The sequence below is a fragment of the Chenopodium album genome, chromosome 23 (assembly GCF_948465745.1).
Source record: "Chenopodium album chromosome 23, dcCheAlbu1.1, whole genome shotgun sequence".
Classification (NCBI taxonomy): Eukaryota; Viridiplantae; Streptophyta; class Magnoliopsida; order Caryophyllales; family Amaranthaceae; genus Chenopodium; species Chenopodium album.
In genome coordinates this window covers 239,433-256,621 of record NC_137856.1, presented here as the reverse complement: position 1 = coordinate 256,621, position 17,189 = coordinate 239,433, and the positions used below count along the sequence as shown (strand labels likewise).

The window sequence follows — 17,189 nt, the reverse complement described above, 5'->3', positions numbered from 1 at the left end:
TTTTCGATGCCATACGACTATTATTTAATTATATTACGGAATACGGAGTATTACTTAGCGTAAAAAAAAAAAAAAAATCAAGCTTATTGAGTTGAGGCTATTCTGATAATCCCTGTTTGGTATATAGGGTGTTGAAGAAAGGGTTAGAGAATGAGTTAAAATATTGTCATAAAAAAGGAAAGGAAAGAAAAGAAACGGATGAGCGCAGCCCTGCTTGTCTCTTTCCGAGTTTCCCAGTGAAGCGCAACTCCACTTTCTCCATTGATGCAGCTTCTCAAGTAAGTTGTTGTTTCTTTTTGTAATCAATTTCACAATCTAATCTAGGGTTAGTTGATCTAATTTAACTGTTAATTTAGGGTTCCAATATTTGAACTTCCATTATTTTGTACTCAAAATTAATGTAGTTAATTTTCGGTTCACGATTGTAACTTGTATTTTTGTTGAGTGGGATTTGCCTCTTTCATGTAATGAGTTATGCTTTTAATTATCAAAAAAAGTTTGAATGTAAATGTAAATGCTTTATACATACAGTAATAAAAGTCTAAAACGCTGAAGATAAATTAATTAATCGGTTTGTAATTGGCCTATCAAATGTTTAGATTGCTACTACTTAGACTTTGATTTATCATTTTGATACTGGAATTTGTTTGTTGCTTTAAGTGAGTTTTATAATCATTTTTCGTTATCTGTTAATTGGAGCATTGTTACAGTCTTTAAATGAACTAAAGCCCAGTTAAATGTCAAACAGAAGTGTTGAGTATTTGACCCAACACAATATGTGTGAAATATCATGTGCATATGTCCTTCCTTTTCCTTGTTATGTGGTTGTCTGATTTAATAGTGACTACTGCTCTACTTTTCAGTTTAGTTATCTGTTATATATCTTAAGGCTCCTGCTGATAAATTTTAGTAGTAGTAACTTAGATACTACTACTAATTTCTGATGTAGGTACAAGAGTTATTATCATATTGGGGGTTGAACAAAGAGAGAACTGTAAACATCCTTGGAAGAACGGTTGATTTCGTTTTCAATAGGGAACTTACAATGATCACAGTGTAGCCAGATTGCTCAAGGCTGGTTTGGAGGTACCATGAAGGCTCAAGTTTGCATGTTTAGAATTCTGTTCACTGTTCAGAGTATTAAAGTTGATTTGTGTAATTTTTATCGTAATACAAGTCCTTGCGTAAAAGCTGGTTTTTTCTCGACTACAACTAAAAGTTCTAGCAGATCATCTCCACTTGTAAATGAAGGTGTGCAGGAAGTAAAAAAGTTAGTAGAGTTCCCAAAATGTGCTGCTGAAGTTTTGAGGAACTATGGTTGTAGTGAAAGCCAGATAAGTACTATTTTCTCCCGGCAGCCTTCATTACGTAATGCTATTCCCTCTTTACTTGAATCTAAGCTTTACTTGCTTCGTAAATTGGGTGTTTCATCCTCTGAGCTTGTCTCTATGATCCACTGTCGTCCGCGCCTTCTGAGATGCCAAATTAACCGGCACTTTGATGAACGTCTAAATGATCTACTATCTTTATTTGAGTCAAGGACTCTTTGTGTTAGAGCTATCATTAGGAATCCCTCACTTCTGATCTACGACTTTCATAAGACAGTCATACCTACATTTTCATTGTATGAGAAATTGGGTCTCAGTAAAAGCGAAGTGATTTCCATGCTCTTGCTTAGGCCTACGTTAACTCAGAGAACCAATATGAGCTCAGAGAAACTAGATTACATACGTAGGACTGGAATCTGCAGTGATTCAAAAATGTACAAGTATGTGGTCACAATAATTGGTGTATCGCGCTTCGAGACTATCCGAGAAAAGGTTGCAAATCTTGAGAAGTATGGTTTCTCAGAGGACGAGGTACTGGCATTTATTGGTCGACAGCCATTATTGATGACTCTTTCAGTGGAAAAAGTTCGACGACATATGACCTTTATAATGGGTACTATGAAGTTGCCACAGAGCATTATTTGTCGTTATCCATTTCTGTTGTTCTGTAGTTTGGAAACAATACTGAGGCCCCGGGTGCTCTTGGTTAGTAAAATGCGAGAAATGGGTCTCGGTCCACAAGTAAATCAAGCTGTAATGATAACGGCATTGAGGATGTCTGAAAAGAGGTTCTTGAAGAAGTTTGTTGGATGCCAAGAGGAGGAAGTCAGAAAAGAGTTATTGTTGTATTATGGAGCTTCAAAAGGCATCAAGCGGTTGGCAGAATCATCAAAGAAGACTTCTTATACCTCTGGGTTTCCCTTCTGAACACGACTCTCAGATCTTTTTTTGGATACACCAAATTACAGTTTTGGTAGGTTAATTGTATTGTAATAATTTGATTTATCCAATTTCATGACAAAAGAAACTATGTGGTGCATAGTCACTTCATTGCTTCTCTTGTTTTCATCAAGAATGTTTTATCTTCATCAATACCTGCTAAGTTGCTACCTCTAAATTATGGAGGTGCTGGTACTGTGGCCGATGATGGAAAATAAACCAAACATTCTGAATAACTGTTCTGTCTCTTTCTCTATTCATCCCTGTTATCAATTGAGCGGGAATTGTGAGCAAAAACTTTTTTCTTTTGTTTTGACAGGGAGAGGGGTGTATTATTAATTTGGACTTATAATGTCACTGTTTACAAACGATTGAGCTTCAAAGGGTTTTTCCTCAATTAGCTCATTGTAATTTCTACTCACTTGTGCAAGCTTATGAGTAAACCAGTTAAAACCAATGTAATGCAGGCAAAAAATAATTTGGAAATTAAATTATACTGTAGTGTAATGACTACCCAACAAAATTTTTGTAAGAACCTTAATATTTTTTAGAATGTTTCATGTGCTAATTGTCATACCTCACACATTTAGAGAAAAAAAAACAAGCTATTATGCTTGTGGCATATAATATACTTTAGTTTTCTACAACAGGAAAATTTGACAGATATTTTGTGACATGAGGATTAAGTCCCAATATTTGTGGATCGATGACAGGAACAAGTCCATCATGTGATCACTGAGCTCTTCACTTCTGGGGATTTACGACAGTACAGTGAGAAACATAAATGTCTTGGCAAGTCGTAAGACTTAGTTATGAAGCTCTGCGCAGGGTTGAAGGGGCTTAGCTAGCTATCTTTTCGATACTAATTGGAAGGCGATCAAGAACTGGGCGAGAGAGATCCTTAAAGGGTTGGACTATCTTCACATTCATAATACACTAATTATTCACAAGGATATCAAGTGTGAGAATAGTTTTGTTAATGGTTATTCAGGCCAGGTTAAAATTGGTGCTTTTGGACTTGCAACTGTTCTGGAACATGGTACAGCTTTATGAGTTACAGGAACCCCGGAATTTATGGAACCCGAGTCTTATGATGAGGAGTATAATCAACTAGTGGATGTATATTCTTATGGGAAGTGCAAGCTGCAGATGATCACCCGTGACAAGCCGTATGGTGAATGCAGTAAAGTATCCTCTAGTGAGGAACTTCATTGACCAGTATCTGGCTTCAGTATCAGAGAAACCGTCTACAATAGACCTCTTAAAGGATTCATTCCTTGCATCCATGTCAGGCAATTTGTGCATACCAAATGCAGTCCTTCTCTGACGGAATTTGTGTGCTTGGGCAGTTCTCTTCTTACAATTATTGCTCCTGCTGAAGTTTTTCAAGCGTAGATAAAAGCCTTCAATTTTGGAATTTTTTTACTATTTTTCGCCCGAAAATAAAAATTACCGAGATGTTTACCATGGTCCCTAATATCCTCCGGGAGTCCAATTGGGTGGGTGGAACCATCCAATTTGCCTTAAAACGTTCAATTTAACCGTTTGAAACTTACCGATTTCGAGAACTTAAGCTTACCACATACATTTTTGACAACATATAATATTCATATATGATTCCAAACGTCATTATATGACCCTAAAATGTATCCCCTAGGGTTTAAGGACTTGTCGCCACCGGACCTTGTAACATAAAAAATTCCTCAAAAATCATGGACAATAGCCTTCAATTTTGGAATTTTTTAGCCATTTTTCGCTCGGAAGTAAAAATTGCCGAGATGTTTACCATGGTCTCTAATACCCTCCGAGATTCCAATTGGGTGGGTGGAACCATCAAATTTGCCTTAAAACGGTGAATTTACTTGTTCGAAACTTGTACCGATTTCGTGAACTCAAGCCTACCATAGACATTTTTGACAACATATAATGGTAATATATGATTCTAAACGTCATTATATGCCCCTTAGATATCCCCTAGGGTCTCAACACTTTTCGCCACCGAGCCCCGTAACACAAAAAATTCCTCAAAAAGCATTGAAAAAGCATTGATAATAGCCTTCAATTATTGAATTCTTTTACCATATTTCGCCTGGAAAGAAAAATTGCCGAGATATTTACCATAATCCCTAAAACCCTTCAGAATTCAATTGGGTGGGTGGAACCATCAAATTTTTCTAAAAACGGTCAATTCACCCGTTCGAAACTTTTACCCATTTTGTAAACTCAAGCCTACCACGGTCATTTTTAACAACATATATTGGTAATATATGATTCCAAACGTCATTATATGTCCCTACGATGTATTTTCTAATGTCTCAAGACTTTTCGCCACCGGGCCACATTACATAAAAAATTCCTCAAAAACCGTGGATAATAGCAATCAATTTTTGAATTTTTTGACCACTTTTCGTGCGAAAATATTTTCGAGATAGTTACCATGGTCACTAATACCCTCCGGGAGTTTAATTGGGTGGGTTGAATCATCTAATTTGCCTTAAAACGGTCAATTTACCCGTTCGAAACTTGTACCGATTTCGTAAACTTTAGCCTACCACAGACATTTTTGACAACATATAATGGTAATATATGATTCCAAACATCATTATATGTCTCTAAGATGTATCCCCTAGGGTCTCAAGACTATTCACCACCGAGCCCGTAACATAAAAAATTCTTCAAAAATCGTGGATAATAGCCTTCAATTTTAGGAATTTTTTGACTTTTTTCGCACAAAAATAAAAAGTGCCGTGATGTTTACCATTGTCCGTAATACCCTCCAGGAATCCTATTGGTTGAGGGGAACCATCTAATTTGTCTTATTACGATCAATTTACGCGTTCGAAACTTGTATCGATTTCGTGAACTTAAGCCTACAACGGACATATTTGACAACATATAATGGTAATATATGATTCTAACCTTCATTATATGTCCTTAAGATGTATCTCTTAGGGTCTCAAGACTTTTCGCCACCGGGCCCCGTAACATAAAAAATTTCTCAAAAACCGTGGATAACCTTCAATTTTTGAATTTTTTGACCATTTTTTGCCCGAAAAAAAAATTGCCGAGATGTTTACCATGGTCCCAAATACCATCCGGGAGTCCAATTGGGTGGGTGGAACCATTTAATTTGCCTTATTACAGTCAATTTACGCGTTTGAAACTTGTACAGATTTCGTGAACTCAAGCCCTACCACAGACATTTTTTACAACAAATTATGGTAATATATGATTTCAAACGTAATTATACGCCCCTAAGATGTATCCCCTAAGATCTCAAGACTTTTCGCTACCGGGTTCCGTAACATAAAAAATTCCTCAAAAAGCGTAGATAATAGCCTTCAATTTTTGAATTTTTTGACCATTTTTCGCCCGGAAAAAACAAATTGTCGAGATGTTTTCCATGGTTCCTAATAACCTCTTAGAGTCCAATTTGGTGGGTGGAACAATCCAATTTGTCTTATTACGGTCAATTTACGCATTCGAAACTTGTACCGATTTCGTGAACTCAAGCCTACCACGGTCATTTTGTAACACCCCCGATTTACTAGCTAATAATAAACAATAAATAAAGGAAAAATAAACAACCTTTAAATAAAATTGCGGAAGCATACACCTAAATCGGAGGTATTACCGCCACACTCGACAACTTGTCAAGTGTTAAGGCTTACAAAATCCCAATAATTACAACCCAATAAACTAGTTGAGCTATTTAATATACAACTGTATAAACTCGTTATAGCATACTAATCGATCACTTGAGCTCCTTTAGCTACGATCACTTGATCAACCTGCTAAAACAATCTTGTCTGCTCACCATTAAGGACAAATTCCAAAATAGATCGTCGCAGGGCCACCATAAGAAAAAGACATGGCCGCAAACAAAAGTAGCACAACAAAACAACACACACACGTCAGCAAAAAGCTGAGTAATCACCACATATCAGAATACATAGTATAGCAAAATAATCAACATTACTAGCTCAATTAAACAATGTAGTTCAAACTACATTACACATTGTACTCTGAGAAAAGTAACCATAGATCAACTCAACCTTGAATAATAATACGAACCTGTACTCAATCATCAACTCATATAACCCATAAGTGTGCCATGCTCATTGTTCTATACCTAGCCTTGGACATGGGTAATTCGAATAAAACCAACAAGTATAAAAACTTGAATACTCCCAATAACTAGAAAATACCTTAAACCAGACCACATATGGGCCAATTCCCACTGTAGGGGACCATAGAAAAATAAATAATAAAGATTGTATCTCATTCTTAACTCATGATCATTATCTCCTTACCATCATGCCAAGGACTAAGGTCTATAACGCCGAGCCTCAAACCAAGAATAAAATATAATAATTCCCAACCTTTTGATCTCATACATCGATCAAATAATCATAAACTTGATAATAAATAGTATCTCAATACTGGCACGAGTTCCCAAATTACATGACAATTCGATTCATAAATATCTCAACTCTTAGGGTAATAATACTGGCATCCAAAAATAATCAAATCTCAACCCAAAAATAATACTCTGCATTAATAACCCTAAAACCTCAATAAAACAATACTATCTATACAAACAACATTAGAAACCCAAGAAATTATCACTAGTAGAAAAATTGAAAAATACACCGCTCAATGGCCACCGATTTTTGAAAACCGGTGGCTTAAAAAATGGGCGGGATTAGGCATATGTACATTGCCACCGGTTCGGCTTGAACCGGTGGCATAAATGATAAAGGCCACCGGTTTTGAACCGGTGGCAATAATCAAATAGTAAAAAAAAAAACCCATCATTCTCTTTTCCCCTTCCTTTATATACCCTAACCCTAACTTCTCTCTCCTCTCTAGCCTCTCCTCCTGCTCTCCTCCTTCTCTCTATCTCCTTCGTTCTCCTCCTTCGTCCCCCATCAAATCCGTTCTCTCCTTCGTTCTCCTGTTCTTACTCCCCTCTCTCTCCGTCGTTGTTACTCCCCTCTCTCTCCTTCTCTCCCTCTTCGTCCTCTCTCCTCCGTTCTCCTCCTTCGTCCCCCATCAAATCCGCAACACAGCCACCACCAACCACGCCCAACTTCACCCCGAAATCACCGCGAAATCACCCAACCTACGCCACCACCACACCAGCAACACCACCACGAAAATTGGAGAGCGAAAATTGGTCTCACCGCCGATCTGGGTTTAATTATTTTTGTTTAATGTCTTGATTTTTTTTGGGTTTGATTGTTGTAATATTGTTTGGAATTGATGGGTTTAATTGATTTTGGAATTTTCTTGGGTGATTTTGAAAGTTTAATTCGATTTTTTTTATTTAGATCTATTTTGGAAATTTCTGGGGGTGATTTTGATCGATTTTGATTCGATTTTTTTGGTGTTAATCGATTTGAATTCGATTTAAATTCCGGGGTTATGTTTCCGATTTCTTTTTTTTTTTTTTCCGAGTTGTTGAACATAAATTTGTTTTTTTTTCTTGGGTTTTTGTTTTTATTTTTCTGGGGGTGATTTATTTTGATTTTTTTTTTGCCTTAAATCGATTTTTTTTTTATTTTAATGTATTTTTGAATTTTCTGGGGGTGATTTTAATTTCTGGGTTTCTGTTCGAATTCTTGAACATAAATTTGGTTTTTTTTTTTTCTGGGTTTTTAAAACTGATTTTAAGGCTACATGCAGATCGATTTATTTTTTTTTGTTTTAATTGGTGCAGGTGTATTGAATTAAATCTTAAATCGAAGGATCAAGTCAAGAATCAAGTCGAAGAATATTGATTTAGATTGTAATTTTTTTTTTGATTTTTATGTTGTAATTGATCGAATTTTTTTTTGGAAGAAATAATTGATCGATTTTATCGATCTATACTGTAAAATTTTTGGATTATATATTGAAAATTTTCGGTTATATTTATTGATATTGTTTGATTTTTATTTTGATGTTCTAATTCCATGATATTTCTTTTTGAAAAGGCAAAAAAAAAAAAAAAATATATATATATATATATATATGTACATTGCCACCGGTTAACCGGTGGCATTTATATGTAAAACAAAAAAAAAATAAAGCGGGAATAGTTTTTGCCACCGGTTAACCGGTGGCAATACTTGATTTTGCCACCGGTTTTGAACCGGTGGCCTTTTGTCCTAGGTTTTGCCACCCCCCCACTGGCCACCGGTTCAAAACCGGTGGCAAAGGGGGGTTTTGAACCGGTGGCCAACCCCTTTTTTCGCCTAGTGTATAACATGACAGGGTAAAGTCGTATCACCTAATCAAAAGTATTACCTAAATTCTCTAACTAAAGTAGATAGGGAAGTAGGGTCGAATCCACACGGAAACTGGTCTTTCTACTCCTAAATAATTAATATAGTCTAAATTATTAAAGTAACCAATTTGTTGTTTTTAATGTGAAACTATTCTACGGAGGTTAAGTTTAGGGAGAAAGTCAATAATAAGAAGGCCTAGGGTCATAGGTTCACCAATAATTAATATTCCGGGATAAAACATAACAATCAATAAATCAACATCGCATAAATAACATGATTAACAGGCTCTCGCAATTTATTAACTAACATAGATCTAACAGGCTCTCGCAATTTACTAGATCTAAGTTCCTATTGAAAATAGCCTCTAATATCAAATTAACATCTGCTCGATTCATCAATTCAATATTGCTAAACATTCACAATCAAATTACATCTGCTCGATTCATAATCTAATTGCAAAGAATTAAAACAATTCAATAAGAAATTATCATGCATAGTCAATAATCAATAATAATAAATTACCCCTTCATATTAATTATGGATCCCCATAAACCCTAGAATTAAACTACTCGGACATAATCAAAACTAAACAAAACATAATAATTAACCAAGACATAACAGAAAATCGGAAAGAGTAAAATACTGAGATTAATTAAAGGAGAAATCGTACCAAGACGGCGGAATTACAAGAGTGTGAGGAACAAGGAAAGAAAATAAAATCTAGAGAGAGAAAGTTAAGTAGAGAGAAGGGAGAGAAAAAAAACTAAACTAGAGTAATAATAATGATAAGAGAGATCCTAATCTTGCCTAATAAAATTACATTAATACTAAGCAAGAGTTAACGCTAAAACAAAACAAAGCGGAAAGCTAATTGTCTCTGAGGAACGACACGCGCCCGGTCGGGCAAGGGCTCGCCCGACCGGGCCCGCCTTTTTCTCCCCAAAAGCTTCTCTCGCGCCCGGCCGGGCGCGTGCACCGGGCGCACGTTGACTTGGCCCGCCCGACCGGGCGCGCCTCCGGGCGGAGAGAGTGGACTTGGGCGATGCTCATGGGCTTCGAAATCTCCAACTCTTGGGCCTCCGAACTTGGCCCAAGTCCTCAAATCTTCATAACCGAGCCCTTAATCACCGATTTGATCCCTCCAATCGGCCTTGGGCTATCGAAAGCGGTCGCGGTCTTCCAATACTTGTAGATGCTCCTCGAAAAAACCCGGGAAATTGCTCCAAGTACGCAAATTCCTACAAAACTCAAGCAAAACTACCAAAGCACTGGAAAACACAAATTAGTGATAAAAGTGGCTCGTAGGAGCCAAAAACACTACTAATTACGACCAAGGGACGGGGATAAATATATATATATAATGAACACATCATAACACAATCAATTAATACGACAATTAAATCATATAGTACGAAATATACACAACTAATCACACATATATATAAATCTATATGAACAAATCATGAAATTTACATACAATAACACGAAATACAATCAATACAAACGATAATGTATAATCAAATAACTCCGGGAAATCGATAGTGTGATTACCTTTTGACAAATTACAATCGCATCCGACATTCAATTCAAAAGCAAGAGAAAGAAAGACTGAACTACGTTGCGGCCTTCCTTATAACAATATACTACGTATAAATTTGCAGCTTTCCTATAGATAAAGTACACAATATAACTATTAGATCATAAAGATCAATAGACATATTACTAGATATTGGAGAATGAAACAAGATCTCACCAGAAGCAACAAATTTCACTTTCATTTACATGTATTACGCATGGGCAAAAAGGAAATCGGCTGCTGCCCGTTTTTTTTTTAACAATATAAGTATTTTAATATTTTTAGGGTTTAAAATAGTTTATATACGCTTTAAATTGTACAGTGCTATTTAAACAAAATAGGGTTTTAAAACTTTCCGAACTCTAAAATAAAAATATAAGATTAGGAAAGTGATATAATAAATAAAAATAACTATTTTTTTTTTATAAAATCTATAATATAAAACTATAAAATATTCGGGTATTATAATACTTTGTAACACCCCAATAATTCTCTCTTTAAACCTCTGAGGACCCTGAACAATATTCAAGAGAATTACTGGCGTGCTACCGCCACGTGTTCAAACGTTAAGGCTTTATCAGAAAATAGCAGCGGAAAAACTAAATCAGTTATAAATAAGTTTCAAAATCAACGAATGAAACCAAATTAAGTCATACAACTTGGAACCATTAAGGCCCTTATTCAAAACCCAATAAAAGTAGTAAGTGATTAAATTCAGTGTTCAAATAAATTCAAACCCAAAAGAAATAGTGTCGAATAAAATTGAATTAAAATAAATTTAAACTTGCAAAAGAAATAAAATGAAACAACCAACTCTCTACTCAAGATCCCACAACCCTGATGAATGCTGCATGTGTAAGAACCTGTGGTAATTCTGCTCCCCAATATTACAAGTGTAAAAATTGGATCGTCACAGGGTCATTGAAAGGCGAAGGCCATGACCAAAGAAAGACACACAAAGCACGCAATCAGCAAAGCTGAGCACATACAAGCTGCAAAATAAATTAAGAATTCCATAACATGCTACTAATAATCAATCATCATGCATCATTAAATTATAGACTCAACACACGACTCAACTATTTATATTACTAAGACTCCATTAATTAATAATAGGTAAATCATTATTTTTTTGTTCATTGGATTACGCAATAGACAAGGTTGTCCAACCCATGCTCCATTTGGAACATCAATAAAAGAAAAACCCCATGCCTCCTTTCGGAAACATCAATAAACATCCAACGACCACGGGCGCGACTCCTTGACCGTAGTTAGTATGAGATCTCACCTAACTCCTAGTTTTGAAAAATATTTGAAATAAGAGACTCGTAGATCAGACGGCCTCGAGAAAAGTACACGGCTAATACCCCATGTACCCCAACCCCTGATTGTCATTACTCCAGAAGTGCACCAATCCAGAGTTTTATTGCTCATCCATCTTGCACTTTACGTGATTTACAAGTTTAGACTTGGTGATGACTCATATGCATAACAATACAATCAATCCAATATCAATTCAATCAAGTAAAGCAACTTTTCAATTTCAATTCTTGATTTATTAGTGGCAAGCAACATTTATTATTTATTCCTTTACTACCTCGGTGTATAAACACCTTGAGTGCATAAGGCACCCCAAACTCTTAACCTTGTCTTATAAGACATGAACCATTCCTTTACTCATCCTATTTCATAAAATCATGAATGAGTAATAATTAAGTCTTTTCACCAATCACATACCTTTGCCTCTAAGCGCACCTTGCATAATTAGAACATAACCAATAATTACAATAAGGAATAGTGCACGTCAAAGGAAATTCACAATGTATAACCAAACAATTTAACCCAGTCATCCCTAGACATGATACTAAGTTCTCGATCCGTCCTTAAACATGCACCTAAAAGCAAGGTTTTGTAACTTGTACGTACCTTGAGCAAACGAATTGGTATGCCACTTTACTAACTAGAAATCACCTTCAATAAACTCCTCTCCTATGCCAAATAATAACATCTCAATCAATACCCAATCAATTAAATTTACAGCAATACTAACTTACTTTAAAACCTTCAAAATCCAAATCAAACAACACTTTAAAACCTTCCCTTTTGTTAAAATTAAAGACTTATATATAGTTCTTTAAATTTTTCTTCATAAAAACCTTAAAATACACTCTTATACATGAAATTACAGCAAGTTCAAAGTCTAATAAAAATCCAAAAATTATATAAAAACCCCTAAAAATCTCCCTTTTAATAGGTAATCACACCCTTTTATTAAAATCACAATTATACTACTTTAAATAAAATACCAGCATTTTAAACTAATTGAAAACCACTTCAAAACTTCATCAAAATACATCTTTATACTTAAGTTATCCATAGAAAAATTAAATTATCTCTTACCCTTTAAACTCAAGGATAAAATTTTAAAAAAACTTCGTTAAAAATCAAAAACTGCCCGAAAATCATATTTAGAGGCTGAATTTGGCCACGAGAGGGTGGTGCTCACTACCAAAGGTAGTGAGTCTTTCTTAGAACGTTGTTTTCACATGGAAAACACTACTTTTTTGTCAAAATCGGATGAGTTTAGAACCTGATCGGGATTAAAACGGGATTAATATTAACGAACGGAAATCTAAAAATTAAAACACGAATCTATGTGTTCAAAATAATCTGGAATTAAGTTAAACTAATCAGTAGTTATAATCACCAAAATTTCAAAACATCATTACTATAAAAGCCCTAAATCAATTGTTCATAAAAACCCTAAAATCATGATTTTCAATAAATTGAAACCCTAGGTTTACAATTCATAAAATATGAAATTTATACATAAATATAATCTGAAATTTATAATCTTTATACCATTAACATATAATTTGATACTAAAAATATAATCTTTATACTAAAATCAAAACCCATAACAATTAAATTAACATTAAGCAAAATAATGAAACAAAGGAGGATGAAAATAGGACTAACCTTTTTGTGTGGGAAATTTTTGGAGATTCATGGGATATTTATAGGAGAGAATTATTGTAAGGTAAAAAGAAAGATTGGGCCTCATAAAAATAATGGGTCGATTAAGTAAACAAATGGGTTAGGCTTGTATGATTGGACATAAATTGTAGAATAAAGGTGCATAAAATAATTTGTTCAAATAATTTTCGACCCAGATTAATAATTTGAAACTTTTGAAATTAAATTATGAAAAATAACAAATAAATATTATAAATAAAATAGATTTTCATTTATAAAATATTTAAAAATACGGGGGATTACACATTTTTGACAACATATAATGGCAATATATGATTCCAAACGTTATTATATGTCCCTAAGATGTATTCCCTAATGTCTCAAGAGCCCCATTACATAAAAAATTCTTCAAAAAGCGTGGATAATAGCCTTCAATTTTTAAATTTTTTGACCATTTTTCGCGCGGAAGTAAAAATTGTCGAGATAGTTACCATGGTCCCTAATACCCTCTAAGAGTCTAATTGGGTGGGTGGAACCATCTAATTTGCCTTAAAACGGTCAATTTACCCGTTCGAAACTTGTACGATTTCATGAACTCTAGCCTACCACAGACATTTTTGACAACATATAATGGTAATATATGATGTAATCCCCCGTATTTTTAAATATATTAGTAATGAAATTATGTTTTATTCATAATTTTTATTTGTATTTTTTTTCGGATTTAATTTCAAAAGTTTCAAATTATTTTTGGGTTTGATGAACGATTTTATTACAAATAACTTTTTATGAACCTTTCTTCAATAATTTATGTCCAACAAACCAAACCCATTTTCCTTTCTTAATTGGCCCATTAATTTTATGAGGCCCAACCTTAAAACTAACCCTACACCACTCTCTCTCTTATAAATACCCCATACATCCCCAAAATTTCCCACACAAAAAGGTTAGTCTTATTTTCATCCTCCTTTGTTTCATTATTTTGCTTAATGTTATTTTAATTGTTTTGGGTTTTGATTTTAGTATAAAGATTATATTTTTAGTATTAAATTATATTTTAATGGTATAAAGATTATAAATTTCAGATTTTATAAATGTTATAATTTTCATATTTTATGAATTATAAACCTAGGGTTTCAATTTATTGAAAATCATGATTTTAGGGTTTTTATGAACAATTGATTTAGGGCTTTTATAGTAATGATGTTTTGAAATTTTGGTGATTATATTACTAATTAGTTTTCAGATTATTTTGAACACGTAAATTCGTGTTTTAATGTTTAGATTTCGGTTCGTTAATATTAATCCCGTTTTAATCCCGGTTAGGTTCTGAACTCATCCGATTTTGACAAAAAAGTAGTGTTTTCCATGTGGAAACGATGTTTTAAGAAAGACTCACTACCTTTTGTAGTGAGCACCACCCTCTCGTGGCCAAATTCTGCCTCTAAATATGATTTTCGGGCAGTTTTTCATTTTTAACGAAGTTTTTTATTTTTAAAATTTTATCCTTGAGTTTGATTAATAAAATTAATTATGTTTAAAGTTAATTAAGCATATAAATATGTGTTTTTTTATTTTAATAAGTTTTTCATCATATTATATTGTTGGAAATTACTTGGGATAGTAATATTAATTGTTGGTTGTTTTCTAGGAAGTGATGATTATTCCCTAGGAGAATTTTAAGTGATTAAAAGTGGCTCAAAGGATTGTTTGTACGAGGTACGTACATGTCTACTTCGTTGTAAGTAGTATCATGTTTAGGTACCAAAGAAAAGAACTTAGTTTCATGATTAGAGAACACTTGGATGAAAATTGTTTGGTTATACATTTAATTAATTCATGTGCTTATGTTTATGAGACATGTTTTGGTGAATTGATTATGTTTGTATGGAATTATGGATGCAAACATGTTGAATTATTGGATTAATTGTTTGTATAATTATTACCTTATATTATTATTGTATAATTGGATATTCATATGCTTGAGTGTATGTATATATGATTGACGTATATAATTTTATGATATGATCTGATTTAATTGTCTTGCTACTATTGTTATATTGAATGATTGTGTTATATTTCTGGGTTTTTTTTAATGTTATTGCTATAGGGAGTATTGTTCTTGAGGTTTTAGGATTATTAATGCAGAGTATTATTTTTGGGTTGAGATATGATTATATTTGGGTTATTAGTATGTGTTTTAAGAGTTGAGACATTATGAATCGAATTGTTATGTTATTTGGGAACATGTGCCAATATTGAGATATTATAAATTAATTTGTGAATGGTTATTTGATCAATGTGTGAGATCAAAAGGTTGAAAATTATTTATTTTGTTATGGGTTTGAGGCTCGGCGTTATAGACCTTAGTCCTTGGCATGTTGGTAATGAGATAATGATCATGAGTTAAGAATGAGGTACAATCTTTATTAATTATTTTTCTATGGTCCCCTACAGTGGGAATTGACCCGTATGTGGTCTGGTTCAAGGTGTTTTCTAGTTATTGGGAGTATTCAAGTTTTTATACTTGTTGGTTTTATTCGAATTACCCATGTCCAAGGCTAGGTATAGAACAATGAGCATGGCACACTTACGGGATAGAGAGTTGAGTAAAGGTTTGTATTATTATTCGAGGTTGAGTTGATAAAGGTTATTTTCAGAGTACAATGTGTTATGTAGTTTTGAACTACATTATTTAATTAAGCTAGTAATGTTGATTATCCTAGACTAACTTTGTGAGAATGGAGTCGCGCCCATTCTTGCATCGCGCTAAACTTTTATTTCAAATGGTCATTTGAGACCTGGATTGGACAACCTGGTCTATTGCTTACTCCAAACTAAATTAAATTTATTAAATTGAATATGATGAGTCAAGTGTTTGGAATTGGTTAGTAGTATGTTGAGTCAATTGAATTGTTTAAGTGTGGAGTCTTGATTATTGAATTCACATTGTATGTTTATTTACTTTAATTAATTGAGCATGCTAGGTTTGGTACGTTGTAGCTTGTATGTACTCAGCTTTGCTGATTGCGTGCTTTTGTGTGTGTTTTCTTTTGGTCATGGCCTTCGCCTTTCAATGACCCTGTGATGATCCAATTATTACACTTGTATTATTGGGGAGCAGTATGCACAGGTTAGCTTGATGATGTGAAGTTAAGGGATTTGACAAACGCATTGTCAAGGGATTGGTGTGATTGAGAGTATTCGATTCTTGTGTTGAACTTATTTATGCTTTGCTATTTCATTTATGTTTTGGATTTTTAATATTGGTTTGGTTTTAAATAAGGGCCTTATATGGTTCCAATTTGTAAGCTTTGACTTATTCGTTTTCTAAATTGTGTTATTTTAAATACTTAAGTTTGATTTTTCCGCTGCGATACTTTGATAAAGCCTTAACGTTTTAACACGTGGCGGTAACATGTCAATGGTTCTCCACTATTTTATTTAAAGTAAGTGGTTTGAAAAAGGGAGAATTATTGGGGTGTTACAAAGTGCTCGAGATATGATTATATTTGGGTTATTAGTATGTGTTTTAAGAGTTGAGACATTATGAATCGAATTGTTATGTTATTTGGGAACATGTGCCAATATTGAGATATTATAAATTAATTTGTGAATGGTTATTTGATCAATGTGTGAGATCAAAAGGTTGAAAATTATTTATTTTGTTATGGGTTTGAGGCTCGGCGTTATAGACCTTAGTCCTTGGCATGTTGGTAATGAGATAATGATCATGAGTTAAGAATGAGGTACAATCTTTATTAATTATTTTTCTATGGTCCCCTACAGTGGGAATTGACCCGTATGTGGTCTGGTTCAAGGTGTTTTCTAGTTATTGGGAGTATTCAAGTTTTTATACTTGTTGGTTTTATTCGAATTACCCATGTCCAAGGCTAGGTATAGAACAATGAGCATGGCACACTTACGGGATAGAGAGTTGAGTAAAGGTTTGTATTATTATTCGAGGTTGAGTTGATAAAGGTTATTTTCAGAGTACAATGTGTTATGTAGTTTTGAACTACATTATTTAATTAAGCTAGTAATGTTGATTATCCTAGACTAACTTTGTGAGAATGGAGTCGCGCCCATTCTTGCATC

The 17,189-nt window shown here is 33.9% G+C and overlaps 1 protein-coding gene and 1 long non-coding RNA gene across 5 annotated transcripts; both read left to right on the top strand.

Annotated features, from left to right (window-relative positions):
• Window positions 1-155: 155 nt before the first annotated feature.
• LOC145608783 (uncharacterized) lies at window positions 156-2,551 on the top strand. 4 transcript variants are annotated; one of them, XM_081664379.1, is made up of 2 exons: window positions 156-278; window positions 914-2,551. In XM_081664379.1, the coding sequence occupies exon 2, from the start codon at window positions 1,092-1,094 to the stop codon at window positions 2,253-2,255; it is 1,164 nt and encodes a 387-aa protein (XP_081520505.1). In that variant the 5' UTR covers window positions 156-278; window positions 914-1,091; the 3' UTR covers window positions 2,256-2,551. The 4 variants fall into 4 exon arrangements, with proteins under 4 accessions (XP_081520505.1, XP_081520506.1, XP_081520507.1 ...); XM_081664380.1 differs by having other exon boundaries at window positions 160-278; window positions 917-2,551; XM_081664381.1 differs by having other exon boundaries at window positions 164-278; window positions 950-2,551.
• A 4,599-nt stretch (window positions 2,552-7,150) lies between these two features.
• On the top strand, window positions 7,151-8,180 carry LOC145609100 (uncharacterized). The gene is made up of 2 exons (XR_014105975.1): window positions 7,151-7,446; window positions 7,990-8,180. It is a non-coding gene; the product is annotated as an uncharacterized LOC145609100 (long non-coding RNA).
• The last annotated feature ends 9,009 nt before the right edge of the window (window positions 8,181-17,189 follow it).

What these genes read in the sequence shown, in the direction of transcription:
- LOC145608783 (XM_081664379.1), top strand. Translation starts at nt 1,092, where the DNA reads ATGAAGGCTCAAGTTTGCATGTTTAGAATTCTGTTCACTGTTCAGAGT.